At 45.4% G+C, this 16,270-nt stretch overlaps 1 protein-coding gene across 3 annotated transcripts in view; it reads right to left on the minus strand.

Moving 5' to 3' along the window:
• The window catches only part of TECPR2 (tectonin beta-propeller repeat containing 2), a 55,237-nt gene that overhangs the window by 38,820 nt on the left and 147 nt on the right, over positions 1 to 16,270 (minus strand). For 2 of the 3 annotated variants that reach the window (XR_013840418.1, XM_079982691.1), the window contains exons 2-9: positions 15,099 to 15,227; positions 12,285 to 12,532; positions 11,140 to 11,268; positions 9,826 to 9,957; positions 8,542 to 8,699; positions 6,694 to 7,006; positions 4,805 to 4,937; positions 220 to 702 (exon numbers count right to left, since the gene is read on the minus strand). Coding sequence is in view for 2 of the 3 variants with exons in the window: in XM_079982691.1 (XP_079838817.1) it covers positions 220 to 702; positions 4,805 to 4,937; positions 6,694 to 7,006; positions 8,542 to 8,699; positions 9,826 to 9,957; positions 11,140 to 11,268; positions 12,285 to 12,512 (1,576 nt within the window). In the remaining variant the exon portion in view is untranslated. Of the gene's footprint in view, positions 1 to 219; positions 703 to 4,804; positions 4,938 to 6,693; positions 7,007 to 8,541; positions 8,700 to 9,825; positions 9,958 to 11,139; positions 11,269 to 12,284; positions 12,533 to 15,098; positions 15,228 to 16,015; positions 16,154 to 16,270 lie in introns of those variants that run through there. The other variant, XM_079982692.1, reaches the window with a different exon arrangement.

Genomic DNA, 16,270 nt, shown 5'->3' on the forward strand with positions numbered 1-16,270 from the left:
AGTGAAACCATTATGGGGAGTGGGGTTATTGGTTTGTGGGTTATTTTGTTCTTGTTTTGATTATGCATTTTGTGTTTTTTTATATTGCATTTTTATGTTGTGAACTGCCTTGAGATCTATGAAGGGCGGTATACAAATCTGTCTGCTCAGAGTACTAGACCTTACGATAAAGGGTGGGTGAGAAACCCACCACTAAGCAAAAATAAAAATAAAATTTACCAGATCTTTTCTTTTTCTTCTTCTTCACTTTGATTGGCTTGACGACCAGCTCCTGGTTGAAGTCTTCAGAACTGATCACACTGAACCGCTGCGAAGAAAGCAGACCTTCTTTCTGGACTTGGATTGAGGCCTGTTCTCCACTGGTCACAAAACTGCAGCCGCTGCCCACAGAGCTGACCGAGGTGCTCCTGCTCCTGGGCTCACTGGCCACTGAGTAGCCCCGCCTTCTCGGGTCGGTGCTCAAGTCCCCGAACCCGTTGAAGCTCTGGGAACGGATCCTCTCTGTGAGCAGGGCCACTTCCAGGTCTGCTCTGGTGACAGAGCCATTCCTGTCACCAGGCGTTTGGGATGAAGGGAAGCTGTTCCGCGTTTGGCTTGCTTCTGGAGAAGGTTCGGACGACACAGACGCCGCGGCAACAGAGTACGGGCTCTGTAACTTGGGGCTCGTATCAGATAGCGGGCTCATCGATTTTCCATTCCTATCTGAAACTGGAGCACAAAGAATGATATAATAATAATAATAATAATAATAATAATAATAATAATAATAATAATAATGTATTATTTATACCCCACCTATCTGGCTGGGTTTCCCCAGCCACTCTGAGCGGCTTCCAACCAAATATTAAAAAGAATACAGCATCAGACATTAAAAACGTCGCTAAACAGGGCCGCCTTCAGTTGTCTGTTAAAAGGAAAATAGTTGTTTATTGCCTTGACATCTGCTGGGAGGGTGTTCCACAGGGCAGGTGCCACTACTGAGAAGGCCCTCTGCCTGGTTCCCTGTAACCTCACTTCTCGCAGTGAGAAAACCGCCAGAAGGTCCTCGGAGCTGGACCTCAGTGTCCGGGCTGAACGATGGGGGTGGAGCTGCTCCTTCAGGTATACAGGACCGAGGCCATTTAGGGCTTTAAAGGTCAGCACCAACACTTTGAATTGTGCTCAGAAACATACTGGGAGCCAATGAAGATCTTTCAGGACCAGTGTTATATGGTCTCGGCGGCCGCTCCCAGTCACCAGTCTAGCTGCTGCATTCTGGATTAATTGCAGTTTCTGAGTCACCTTCAAAGGTAGCCCCACGTAGAGCCGATTGCAGTAGTCCAAGCGGGAGATAACTAGATATTTAGGGACAGAAGGAGAAGAAGAATTCCTTTCCCATTAAGCCATGGTTAGGTAAAGGTAAAGGGACCCCTGACCATTAGGTCCAGTCGTGGACGACTCTGGGGTTGCGGCGCTCATCTCGCTTTATTGGCCGAGGGAGCTGGCATACAGCTTCCGGGTCATGTGGCCAGCATGACTAAGCCGCTTCTGGCGAACCAGTGCAGCGCACAGAAACGCCGTTTACCTTCCCGCCGGAGCGGTACCTATTTATCTACTTGCACTTTGACATGCTTTCGAACTGCTAGGTTGTTTGGAGCAGGGACTGAGCAACGGGAGCTCATCCCATTGCGGGGATTCAAACCGCCGACCTTCTGATCAGCAAGTCCTAGGCTCAGTGGTTTAGATCACAGCGCCACCTGCGTCCCTAAGCCATGGCTATATTTCCCTTAATATCACCATGGCTTAATGGGAAAGGAATTTTTCTCCCTTCCTTGTAATGCTAGAACTTGGGAGCTGCTCAATAAAATTCGTGGACTGTCTTCAGTCTTCTTTCTCACGCAAGACAGAAGAACACATGATTAATCCAGGGGACTGGCTGCTGCAAGATGAAGCGGCGGCTGCTAGCTCAGACAGCTTAAAAAAAAAAAAGAATTAGACCCCCATGAATTTGTTGCTCTCTGGCTGTTAGCAATGATAGATGAAAAAAGGGTTGGATTGCATGCAATGCTTAAATATAAATTTGTGCACACAAGTGAGAATGTTCCCGCCCCCCCAGGTCAGGAAAAGGACGTTTGTTGCGTTTCTTTCAGTTTCAAAGAATCCCAGCTTTGAGGAATTTATGAAGCAGGTCACATTCACACCATACCTTTTAAAGCACAGTCATGGCTTAACAATCATGTCCTGGCTGCATAGCTGTCAACTTACAGATTTGAAAATAAGGGACCGGCAGCCTCGAAAATAAGGGATCAGCAGCCAAAATAAGGGATTTTCCAAGCACAGGTATGTTCAACTTCTGAGCCCCTCTGAGCCAAAGGCAGAAAGCCCAGCCAGCAGCCAAACGAAGCCTCAAGCGGTGGTTCCCACAGCGCAGCAAGCTGGCAAAGGGGATGCAGCAAGGAAAACCACCGTCACCTCTCCGCTGGGAAGCGCTGAGCAAAGGCGAGTCCCCAGGCAACGTGGCCGATTTGATCGGCACAAGGCATGCAAGCTCCACCCCCCAGTCATTCTTAGACTCCTTTATTGGGTGAGCAACACAGCCAAGCAACACAATTGGAGCCTCCCTCCTCCCTGGCTGGCAGGGAGGGAGGGGGAGGAGCTGCTTCCTTTGAAACCCGGGAAATTTAAGGGACATCATCAATAAGGGACAGCAGCAGGACACAGTGCTGGGATAAGGGACTTTCCCGCCAAATAAGGGACAGTTGACAGCTATGTCTGGTTGGCTGTAGCCTGAAGGAAAGACCCTGTATCTGCCTATGCTCAGTTGGTAGAGCATGAAGACTCTTAATCTCAGGGTTGTGGGTTCAAGCCCCACGCTGGGCAAAAAAAATCCTATATTGCAGGGAGTTGGACTAGATGATCCTCATGGTCCCCTTCCAACTCTACAATTCTGTGAATCCTGGGAACTGCAGTTTGCCTCTCGTGGATCTACAATTCCCAACAACCTAGAGTTCCCAGGATTCTTTGGGGGAAGCCAGGCACTTTAAATGTGTGGTGTAGATGTGACCCCAGAGTTTGTGGTTTAAAGCAAATTCCAAACAATTTAGCACAGTTTCCAAACCAACCAACTTCAAACCACAGTTTATGAAGCTGCGGTTCAGCTAACCAGAGTTTGTTTTAAATCATGATCCCTGGTTTGTAAGTAACATTAAGTCAGGATTATTTGAAATTAGAACTGAACACTCCCTCCTAGCCTTGCAATAGGAATAAGGGGAGCATGCGTGTCCGAGGGTAAACTTTGGGGTAGTTCTAGCTTGTGAACACTGTACTATAGTTTAGTGTTATGTGAGAATGCAGCCAGTCTATCTCTCAACCTAGCAGCTACGGTATTCTAAGTAAACAACAAAAAATCAGTGCTGTTTTGAAATTAGTAGTTGAGATCAGTGCAGTTTTCAAAGCTTCAGCCTAGCAATTTGATTCAAAATGTATCCAAGCAGAAGGCAATCTGCTCCTTGGTCTCAGGAAACATCATGCAAAATCTGGTTATGATATCTTTAGAGTTGTCTGAATGCAAAGAGAACGAACGACTTTCCAAAATATATAGCAGATTGCTAGGTGACGGACAGCAGAAGGCTAATGTCTTCATGTGTTGCTTGTAAGTTTCACAGACGCATCTGACTGGAAATAGAATGGTTGACCAGATTTGGTCCAATCAAGGGGTTTGCAAAACAGCAAAATAAAAATATGCTTTTATGCATGTGTTTTCCAAGATAAATTTGACAATAACAACAAACAAACTGTTGAAGTAAAGTGATACCACTGAAACTCATCTCATTAAAAGGCTGCAATTCAACAAAAAATATCAGGAAAATTCAAATCATTTCTTTAAAAGCTGTGTCTTATTGTGTTCTAAAAATCATTCTAAGCAAGCCAGAATTTATTGTGATGCATTGGTACAGACTTGCATGCAGTAAACAAAGCCACATTCATATTAGGGCAAGGCTGGTTTGTTTGTTTTGCTTCAATGGGAGCTCTGCACATTTGTCAGAGACATCTGGCTGCTGAGAGAGGCAGGCAAGAGGTGTCCTCTGTTCGTGGCTCCCAAATGTATCCTGGCATGTTGCTTTGGGTTAATTAGGATAGCATCTTGTCCTATAGTGACATTTTACCAGCGAGATAGTCCCAACATTTGTCCCCGAACACCTTGGTCATAGCCTTCCAATAGGTAATCTGCTACTAGACAGGGCAGCCCAAAATAAAACCAATAGCCCTAGAATCATAGAATCATAGAGTTGGAAGAGACCACAAGGGCCATCGAGTCCAACCCCCTGCCAAGCAGGAAACACCATCAGAGCACTCCTGACATATGGTTGTCAAGCCTCTGCTTAAAGACCTATTCTCCAAAGATTTATCCAGCCCATTCTAATGACAAGAACAAGAGGAAATAGAATCTGTAGGCTGAGTGACCCGATAAGAGTCTTAAATCTGTGACCCGATAAGAGTCTTAAATCTGTTCCCTATTGCTAGCCTTCGCCCAAGGGAGTCCATTATCAAAAAGGCATTTCCATTCTGCAAGTGATGGTCTCCGATTTCTACTGATCCCGACCCTGAGGTGTAGCCGCCCCCTTCACCTCCCCACACATAACTCCATGCCATTCCAGAAACTCCACCAATCTCCAGGAGTAACTTTTTGAGGGGCAAAAAAAGCAGTGGCAGCAAAGCACACACAGCTCCAGACACAGCTCCTTGCAATAAAACAATCATCTATGCATTAACATAAATCTTTTTTAAAAATTACTATAAGCTTAGTATGCTAATGTATGCAAACCTATTGAGACCAATCCTTCTGGTCTGCTTGAGATCCTAATGATATCTCTGTCTCCCTTTAAGAGAAAAATCTCAGTTTCTGTGCAGGATACAGACACAATATCGCCAGATCCTTCCAAACTTCCAATCAGGGTCTGTGAAAGCAAGAGAAGTTAAAGTTGAGCAACGAATGTGCCAGGAAGCATTTTAGGACGCAAGCAACACTTCAGAGGCCTGATTTTATTTTTGGCAAGCAATATTATACAGTCAAATCAAGGAGCAAAACAGCAGTCCTAAAAGAAAGAAAGCGCGAATGGAGGCTTGGGGAGAGGGTGACTCATGTGAAGCTTGGCTAAGAACAGAAATGGGCCATAAATGTTTTATAAACGTAGCTCTGTTTGTGATAATTCACTCCTGGCTTAAGAAATGTAGCTTCAGACCACAATTAGAGACACTTCCAAGTCCCAAAGAAGCAAAAGATTGGCAGAAGCTCTTAAAGGACTTGGTTGAGATAAAGGGAAAGGGTAACTTGTATAAACTCAACTAATTTGCATGACCTACCAGTATTTGGAATTCACTGTCAATGGGCTTTATAGGTAAAGGTAAAGGTACCCCTGCCCGTACGGGCCAGTCTTGCCAGACTCTAGGGTTGTGCGCTCATCTCACTCTAGAGGCCGGGAGCTAGCGCTGTCTGCAGACACTTCTGGGTCACGTGGCCAGCGTGACGAAGCTGCTCTGGCGAACCGGCACCAGAGCAGCACACGGAAACGCCGTTTACCTTCCCGCTATAAAGCGGTACCTATTTATCTACTTGCACTTAACGGTGCTTTCGAACTGCTAGGTGGGCAGGAGCTGTGACCGAACGACGGGAGCTCACCCTTGCTGCGGGGATTCGAACCGCCGACCATGCGATCGGCAAGTCCTAGGCGCTGAGGTTTTACCCACAGCGCCACCCGCGTCCCTGGATGGGCTTTATAGCCAAGTGCAAAATGATTCCCATTAATAGCAGGCTAGGGTGGCTGAACGTGTCATCAGCTTGGAAGAGAAATGGGACTGCTAAATATGCAAGTTTGCAAATTAAACAAACAAAACTAAGAGCTCAAAATGGAAGGGGGAGGACCTGTGAAGGTCCAGGATTTACTGAACATTGAAGTGTCAACTGAGAAAGAAAAGGAACTGGAAATGGAAGGGAGTGAGGAAAGGAGAGGGAACTGGCCTGCTCAACCCTTTAACAGCTTATAACAAGATGGGGTGGGGGGTTTAAAAAGTAGCAATTCTTCCCTGTATTATATGAGGATTTTTCTAGGAAGGAACAGACATTTTCACCCTGCCTACAGCATCCTGCCACGCCACTCAAAATGCTCATGTTCAAGGCTGCTTGTCAGCTCCATACCTGAGCCCTCGTATACAGAACACTAAGGAAAAAGAGAGGAAAGTATTGGGATGCTTCCAAATTTCATCTCAGCCAACCAACAGGCCACCCCGTTTGAATTGACAGTGCATCTCAGAGCATGCCCCAGAATTCCTCTGCAGTGTGCAGTGGCTCCATGGCAGGTGAGTTAATATGAAGTGTCACTGCTTTATCATAAGCAATTCTATGTCTAGAAAGCAAGTTAAGATAGGAACAAAGGAAGTTGATCTTTACAGAGTCAGACCCACCGGCCCATCAAACTCAATACTGTCTACTCTGACTGGCAGTGGTTTTCCAGGGTGTCAGGCAGAAAGTCCATCCCATCACCGGCTACTAAACCCTTTGAACTGGAGATGCCAGGGATTAATTAAACCTGTGCCCTATTTGTGCAGATCAGATAGTTTTAACAGACCTCTTAATATCAATGTAATTTAACTGTTCCAGATTGAAGGCCACGCACGTCCAGCTTAAAATGCTACTGCTCTCTTGGTTTGACTCACCTGGTTTACTGTATCTATTAAATAGATGCTATATTCATTCCAGCTCAGCACCCATCCTTCCTGGAAGAAGCAGGATATGAGTCCAAGTTGCCTGTCTGGGAAATTGCAGCTGCTGTTGCTTAAGGGCTCCAGTCGGGGATATAATTCAAAAGGCTTCATTCCAACAGGAAATACATCTTTCAAAATAAACGTGGCCTGAACAGTCCCATGAACATCTGATTTCCAAAGGCGGATCCCAGGCCTTGCAGCAAACAGGGTCAGGTCGCTTTGCTTGCACAGCCCAGGTACAAAACATGCTCCAAGTTTGCCAGTACTAAAAATGTAAAAGCAGAAGAATGAACAAACCACATGGTTATTATACTCAGAGGTGGGGAGTGGTGGGTCTGGGAAGATGAACAATGCTAAAACTCTTTCGTCTCCAAGTGCAAACTGATAAAGTTTTGCAGCAAACTGCGTAAGTGAAAACATGGTTCTTATGCTGCAAGTAAATAATTGCAGCAATAATAATAATAATAATAATAATAATAATAATAATAGGTAAAGGACCCCTGAACGGTTAAGTCCAGTCAAAGGCGACTATGGGGTTGCGGTGCTCATCTCGCTTTCAGGCCGAGGGAGCGGGTGTTTGTCCACAGACAGCTTTCCGGATCATGTGGCCAACATGACTAAACCGCTACTGGCGCACAGAGGACCGTAATGAGTGCCAGAACACACAGAAAGGTGTTTACCTTCCCGCCGCAGTGGTACCTATTTATCTACTTGCACTGGCGTGCTTTCGAACTGCTGGGTTGGCAGGAGCTGGGACAGAGCAACGGGAGCTCACCCTGTCGTAGGGATTCAAACCGCCGACCTTCTGATCAGTGAGCCCAAGAGGCTCAGTGGTTTAGACCACAGCGCCACCCGTGTTACCAATATGCAATACATAAGAAAAATATGTGCTGGAAGCCAACGGGCTCTGCATGGCCTACCATGCATGCTCCAGAGATTTTTCCAATCCCCTCTTCCTCTTGCTGCAACCCTTGGTGTCTTCGTAAACACTGTTTCTGGGAGTCAAGAGATTTGTCCCAGAGCACAGTGCAATGCCTCCGCTGACCATTACACTAGGTGCACGTGGAAGTACTGTGTTTCACAGTTAGGGCTGTTCACAACCTGGATAGATACTTGCTTTCTTCTTCTTGGATGGGAAATATTTTAAATCCTCAAAATGCAAGGGTATGAAGAAAACAGAGAGGGATTAGCAAATTTGGTATAAATAGCTTTGCTTATTTTTATTCTGCCTACCCTGTTGTGTGTGCCCTGCACTGTTTCCTGTCTGCTCTGAAGGATTGGGGGAACACTCCTAACAGATTTAGCGGTAATGTGCGGGCAAGAGAAAAGGGAGAACATTCCACTGAGCAAGGGAAAATCCTTGCGCTAAAAGAATGTTCACCTTAGTGCTATGCCACATAAAAACCTTTGTTTCGCTACCTGTTTGGGGATTTTGGGATGAAATAATAATAATACTACTGGGAGAGGATTGTGTGAACGAACAAGGAAATGTGAGTTAGCCCTTAAGCTCAGGAATCATGAGAAAATAATTATGGAACAAAATACGGTCAGAATACTAATTTCTTGCCCACCAATAGCTGGAAGCTTCTTACATTTTCACTTCAGCAGAGTCCTTCCCCATTGGAATGATTAAAAGAATAAAAACATGAACAGTACTTCAAATTATCCATTTTGCCTCCTTTATTAACAACTTTAGAAGAGGGCAACAGTGCATGAAATACCTTAGCAGAATTATACAGAGTTATATACATTATTTAAATCTCATCTCTAAATGTCTGGGCAAAAATCTAGAAGACCTACTTTTTTCTGGGTTGGCTTCCAACTTGCTTGACAGATTTTTCTTCAGTATAAAAAAGCAGACTTCGCTGTAATGTGGAGACCAGCAACACTTTCTGGCTATAATCCAGCTGCACGACTGAAGAAGGCTCTTCCAGTACCAAACTGGAGTTGCAACGACCCTGGAAGGACGTAGTATGAATATACAGAGCAGTCATATTTCAAGTTAAGTTGTCTAAACTTGCCGGGTGGCCAGTGCAAGCTTATGTTAAAGCTGGTTTATCTAGCATTCGACAATTTGTAGGGGATCCACTAGAATTCACTTCACATAGTTAATGTCACAGCATTTGGGAGTGCTTCTTTCTGCTTAGGATATTTCTCCAAGTAAAAACCTCAAGGCTGAAAGGCAGGCAATGTTCAAGACCACCAAATGATCCCACGACTGAGCAAAGATGCGATGCCAAGTCTTGCAGATCAATACCACCCATTACAGGGATTCAAGTAAATAAATGCTTTGGGGAAAACATAGGTAAAGGGACCCCAGACCATTAGGTCCAGTCGCGGACGACTCTGGGGTTGCGGCGCTCATCTCACTTTACTGTTCAAGGGAGCCGGCGTACAGCTTCCGGGTCATGTGGCCAGCATGACTAAGCCACTTCTGGCGAACCAGAGCAGCGCACGGAAACGCTGTTTACCTTCCCGCCTATTTATCTACTTGCACTTTGACATGCTTTCGAACTGCTAGGTTGGCAGGAGCAGGGACTGAGCAACGGGAGCTCACCCCGTCGCGGGGATTTGAACCTTATGATCAGCAAGTCCTAGGCTCTGTGGTTAAACCACAGCGCCAACTACAGATAGTCATCAAGGCGGGAGGGGAATAAACCCTCAATAAATGCCATCTCACAAGTCGCAGAATTTTACATAACTGCTCCTTTATTTACAGCCCCCTAGGCTCCACCTTCTCTACATCTTAACTACCACCCTCCAATTTTAATCTATAGGAAAAGTTTTTATATGCGCTTTGAATACAGTGGTACCTTGGACGACTTGGCTCCCAAACTAATCGGCTCCCAAACGCCACAAACCCAGAAGTGTATGTTCCGGTTTGCGAATGTTTGTCAGAAGCCAAACGTCCGACGTGGCTTCCAATTGAGTGCAGGGAGCTCCTGCAGCCAATCGGAAGCCGTGCCTTGGTTTCAAATGGTTTCGGGAGTCGAATGGACTCCCGGAACAGATTAAGCCCGAGAACCAAGGTACCACTGTTATTTGTATCCCAGGTACCAAAAGTTTGGGCATACAACCAATTACCTGATCCAGATCCAGAGCAGAATACACTATTTTCCCTTTGTCATCTCCAGAGAACAATTTCATTCCATTGGGACTCCACGCCAAGGCTGTGATGCTACTTTTGTGAATACCAGACACGTTAAACCTCCGAAGCTGCAAAGACAGACACGAGTGAGCATACGGGAGAAACCAAGCAGAAAGCGGAAGGCCTACAGTGGGTGGGTTTATTCATTGATGTAGCTATCAAAGCTACTTCTCTATTAGTCCTGCTACTTCATTTTAATGCTCATGCACGTTTCCAGCGAGATCTGTGCAGTTAGCGAATTGCAATGTCACAAAAGCCCCAACTGACACTTTAACACAGGGGTCGGCAAGGCTTACTGGGCATGGGCTGGATCACTCCCTCGGAGATCCTCCATGGGCTGGGCCAGCACAGCACAACGCCGGAAATTGCATCTGCGCTTGTCCGCGGTGCCGGAAATTGCTTCTGCGCATGCGTAGACGCCCAAAATTGTGCCTGCTCAGAAGCGATTTTTGGCATCTGGGCATGCGCAGAACTGTTTTCGGCACCATGGACATGCACATATGCAATTTCCAGCGTCTGGCCATGCGCAGAAGCAATTTCCGGAGCCGCAGAAGAAAGTCCCCGTGCCACGCTGTGCTGGTTTAGTGTAGTGCGTGGGGACTCGCTGAGCAGGCGGCTCGGTTCGGGGGTGGCTTGTGGGCTGGTTAAACGGCATCCGTGGGCCACTTCTGGCCCATGGGCCTTAGGCTGCCGACCCCTGCTTTAACATATTATTGGCATCCATCTGTCTTGAGGGACAATGGAGTGCTACTCTGGGGTGAAGCCAAACTGCTGGTTAGCAGCACTGAAATGACCTCCACAGGATGGAAACCTGGGCAGTGTGTATGAAGGTCCTGGGCTGCCCAGATGACAAGAACTTGCTGACGTCGTCAAAAGGAAAGCTAAGCAAGGTGTTTGGAACCAGCTTGGCTGCAGGAAAAAGGCGTACAAGGAGCAATCCAATTGTCTTTGGGTTTCCCTCTGGATTTACTCCTGAGTCTTTTCTTCTCCCAAAGATGTACCACAAGGCAGTGGAGATTGCAAAGCAGCTGCTCTACTACTGAGCTGAAGCATAATAATAATAATAATAATAATAATAATAATTTATTATTTATACCCCGCCCATCTGGCTGGGTTTCCCCAGCTACTCTGGGCGGCTTCCAACAAAACACTAAAATACAATAACCTAATCACACAATTAATGTGAAACATTAACCTAATCACACAATTAATGTGAAACAGCACAGGCTGTAACCAAGTTTGGCTCTTACTTGTTTGTTTCTCCCTGGCAAGGACGAGACAAGCTGAAAAATAGCAATCTTGCCCGAAGCTGTCCCAACAGCAACAAGATCATCAAAGCAGCTCAAGACTTTCACAACAGTGATAGACTCATTTTTCCCCTGGTGGAGCAGGAAAAAAAAAATACAGCTGTAAAATTAAGATGCCATGTTTATTTGTATCAGCCGAGACAAAAGTGGGATACCTGAAGGAAAGTTTTCGCTCCTCACCTGCTGACCCAAGATCCTGAGGCAATTCTGCTGTGTGTTTCTCCACCACTGAAGTTCAAGTATGTGGAGATTTGGGCCAGAGTTGTCTGTGTGGTGGGCTTCCTCCCTGAGGATCTCATTGCCTAAGAAGGCTCAACTGGCTAGCTTTCCGGGGGCTTTCCATAGGCTAGTGAAGACCGCTTTACTTAGAAGGACCTTTGGACTAGGAAGGGGCTGTTGCTGCAGTTTGATCTCTAGCTAACACTGAATAAAAATTTGCTCTGTTGCTGAAACTGCTTTTATCGTACCGTATTTTTTGCTCTATAAGACTTTTTCCCTCCTAAAAAGTATGGGGAAATGTGTGTGCGTCTTATGGAGCGAATGCAGGCTGCGCAGCTATCCCAGAAGCCAGAACAGCAAGAGGGATTGCTGCTTTCACTGCGCAGCGATCCCTCTTGCTGTTCTGGCTTCTGAGATTCAGAATATTTTTTTTCTTGTTTTCCTCCTCCAAAAACTAGGTGCGTCTTATGGTCTGGTGCATCTTATAGAGCGAAAAATACTGTATCTTTTGCGATATATTACAGCTCTCATTTCCTTATTGCCCTGCAAACCACTATGGGAACTATCTCTAGTGGAAAAGCAGAATATAAATAAACAGATGATGAACAACAGAATGCCTCACTGAGAAGCAACTATATAGAATTGAGAACAAACTCCTAAATCATGCTGTGTGAGAGAAAATAATTACAGACCACAAATAGATGCTGACTCTTAATCTAATTTTAGCAACAGCCGAAGCAACCGCTTTTCCTCAAGTTAACTAACTCTATAGCTTTACATTTCTGCACATTTCAATATGCTAAAATTGACAAAACCCAAGGCATAAGCTTCATCACACCTTTTAAAAAAATGAAGGTGTTCGTTCATACCTCAAAATTGTACTTTTTCATCTGGTTCAAGCGCCTGCAGTATAAATACAACATTCCAATACTGCTGCCCACAGCGATGTAGTCCTCATTAGTGTCAAGTGCAGTGAGGTATACCACAATGGAACGGAATCCCTTTTGGATCTTTGTAGGAATGGCATTGAGAAGATAGTACAAGGGACAGAACTCCTTGAAGGTAAACGATGGAGTCGCCGATGCCATGGCAAACATCTGTATGTGCTACCTAGAGGCTGGAAAGGATAAATTGCATGTACTCCTGAAGCCCATGAAAACAATGAGTATTTATTTCAGCGGCCACCCTTGGTATCTATACAACTGGGAGTACATACAATGTTGGTGGGGAAAAGTGGTTTTTCTCCCTCATGAAAAGTTTAATAATAATAATAATAATAATAATAACAACAACAATAATAATACTTACTGCATCACAGATCTGCAACTAGTTGGCTTAACATAATGCTTACGCTGTATAACATTTTGTGTCTCATAACTCAGAGCAACACTTTGTGATTTATTTTTTATGCATGACAAAGGTTTTCAACTTATGAAAAGGAGAACACAAAGCAATTAGTTGCAAATGTTCCAACACTCTTCCACTATCTCCCAACTGATGGATGCCAACTGGCACCCTCAATATTTTGTAGAAAAATATTCACTTCCATTAACTGCGGTTCAGAGTTCCATTCAAAGCCTGACCAACTGTGGTTAGCCTTAACAATAGTTTGCAGAAATAAGCCAACTTTGAACTGTGGTTTACAAAGGAGCTTTGCTTCAATAAGCTGGGGGTGGGAGACATGCATTTTACCCAGCTTCCCTCTTCTCCTCCAGAACCAAGCTCTCGGACAGCAATAGCAGTGTGAATTGATGCACAAGATTCCTGTTTTTCATTTAACACAGGGGTCGGCAACGTAAGGCCCATGGACCCCCGCCGCCCACTCAGCTCCCATGCACCACGCTAAACCGGCACAGAGCAGAGCGGGGACCGCCTTCCGTGACGCTGGCTGGCTTCCCATTGGCTGCAGGAAGCTTCTGCAGCCAATGGGAAGCTGCACACGCCTCCTCCGCACGGAAATAGTGTTTGCACATGTGTGCGTGCGTGCGCACTCCGGCCCACAAAAACTTTGCCAACCCCTGATTTAACATCACTACAATTGGGGAATGTTCCCAAAGAATGAAAAATTCACATTTCCTTCTGTGCCCCGGGTCCCATTTATGAATCCCACAGAGTTTAAAAACAAAAATACTCTCTAAGAGGCTGATCCAAAGATGTAACAGTGAATCTTAATGTTAGTGTCAAATCTCTTCCCCATCCCCACACCTGTGGAAGCGAAGCTAATGGGAAGTCAAGAACAACCCTTGGTTTCAAATCATGGTTTATTTGGAGCAAAACAAACCATGGTACTCAGCTTGGATGTAACACTAAGTCAGGCATCATGGTTGTTGTTTATTTAAGCGTTTATTAATTTTCCAATAAGAACATCCAACTAAGATATCAAATCAAATCAAATAAAAATAAAATACTAAAATAAAAAAGTCCAATTGTCTTTCAAATTGTAATCTTAATTTTTTTGACTTCCCACGGTCTGAATTCCAAAGTGTTTTCCACATCATAGTCCTGTGTCTTATCAATGTCAGGGATCATGGTTTGTTCCTCCCAGTCATGCTTGGGGAGGAGTGATGTGGAAGTCACATGTGTTGCTGACAGGAAACCATTAACTATGGCTTGCCACAACTTGCAAACATAGCCAAATCAGCAATCCTGTTCATTCAAGCCAATGCCAATGCTTCCATCTCTGCCACCACAGGAAATTATGCAGAATTAATGACGCAGGTGGCACTGTGGGTTAAAGCCTCAGCGCCTAGGACTTGCCTATCGAAAGGTCAGCGGTTTGAATCCCTGCGGCGGGGTGCGCTCCCGCTGCTCGGTCCCAGAGCCTGCCAACCTAGCAGTTCGAAAGCACCTCCGGGTGCAAGTAGATAAATAGGGACCGCTTACCAGCGGGAAGGTAAACGGCGTTTCCGTGTGCAGCTCTGGCTCTGGCTCTGGCCAGAGCAGCGATGTCACGCTGGCCACGTGACCCGGAAGTGTCTCCGGACAGCGCTGGCCCCTGGCCTCTTAAGTGAGATGGGCGCACAACCCCAGAGTCTGTCAAGACTGGCCCGTACGGGCAGGGGTACCTTTACCTTTACTTTAATGTCTATGCAAGCACTCAAGACCATAGCAAGTAAAAGCCACACAAGCAAGTAAAAGAAGCTGAGCAAGCTAGTATTCTTTCGAAAGGCACTTCTGAGATAAAATGAAAGTAAAAGTTCCAAATAAATATTGTCCCTTGCTAATAGTGGAGAAGGGGGGGGGGTCTAGTTAAATCCTGGCATCCCTCTTGCATTGGGTCATATGATTTACTCCTACTACTGACATATAAATATCCATTGAAGACCTCCTCATACATTATAAAGTTGCCTTAAGTGTAGAAAATTATGTACAACCCAAATGCAGTTCATCACTGAACATGGGTTGGCCAGCGGTCATTTACCTGCCTATGTACGCACAGGGAAGAGCCAGCATTGGAATTAGGCACAATTAAAGGTCAAAGTGAATGTCTTGCTAATTTCCACACCCAGTTCTCATGTGACAGCCCTCTGGATTGCTTAAGCTCTGCTAACAGAGTGCGCTTAAGAGTTTTTAGGGAACTTCTATTTTGTGAGCTAAGGTTACAATAAATTTCGGATACCGGTACTTTTTTCAAAACAGAATATTAAATTTCATGTCAAAACCAAAGGTTATGGTGCACTCACTCTGCTAGTCTTCCATTGAAGAATCCTATGGCTTTAAGCAGCCAGTTCATCACATTCAGTCCGCTACCCTAAGGCAGGATACATCTTTGTTGAAGACGACAATTTTGGAAAACAATGTGTGTTATCCTCCTGTTGAAGTAACAGTAGCTCAAATAATGAAACCATAAAATCACTTTGAAGGGACAGCGTCAACCGTTTTGCTTTTTAAACGAACATAAAACTAGGTCCCAGGAGAGTTACCTTTTTCAAAAGCATACATTTGTAGCAAATAAATGATTTGTCCAAGGAAGAATTCAATAAGCATCAGGCAGAACAGTGAAAGAAGAAAATAACTGAAGTACACTGGGCTACAAGGTGGCTATGCCAACATCTGTAGCTTGCAGAATTAGTAAATGCACAGCTCAAGTATCAGGAACCTTGCCACTTTCCTAGATACAGATATTTAGGATGGAAAACCTTCTCGGAATATATTTTCATTTCAGGAACCCGGGAGCTGTTAAGGGTTGGTGCTGCAATATTAATTCTGCAAACTGTGCAGCAGTGAGAGGAGTTGCTTAAAAAGATACCATTTCCACCCACCCCCATTTCAATGCCGTCTAGAAGTTGTATTATTTATTTGTTTTGCTAAGAAGGGCATGAAGAGGAAAGCACGAATCTAAAAGAAAGAAAGACAAGACAAGACTAATGGGAGAGGAGAAAACTTCTGGTTGGATTTTTGTCCTTCCTCCTCAATGCAGATTGACAATTCTAACCCATGAGTGATAAAAGATGGCAGAATTAAGAGATCCCATTAATCGACAGAGTAATAATCATCACTGTTGGGAAGCCCAACCACCCCACCTGAAGCATGAACGAAACTAGAGTACAGGCAGGCAGGCAGACAGGCGGCCGAAATGCACTAAAGGAGGTAAACAAACCCAGCACACGGCGGTTCCCAAACATGCGCCCCCGCTTCACCCCCGCAAGAGATGCTCAAGGCAAGCCTCATTCTCTGTGCGCGCCTTGGCGGGTAGAGAAGCCCAGAGCTCGTCAGGACGGAGCCTCGACACGTGTTTCCAGCGCCGGCTCTCTCGAAGGAAACCCGGGAAGGAATGCGTAAAAAGGACGGTGAGCGTCCTTCTCTCCGCTTCTTATCGCCTCCTGCAGCCAGGGAAGGGAAGAAGAGAGGGCCG

This window comes from Podarcis cretensis (genome assembly GCF_951804945.1).
Source record: "Podarcis cretensis genome assembly, chromosome: 1".
Taxonomy (NCBI): domain Eukaryota; kingdom Metazoa; phylum Chordata; class Lepidosauria; order Squamata; family Lacertidae; genus Podarcis; species Podarcis cretensis.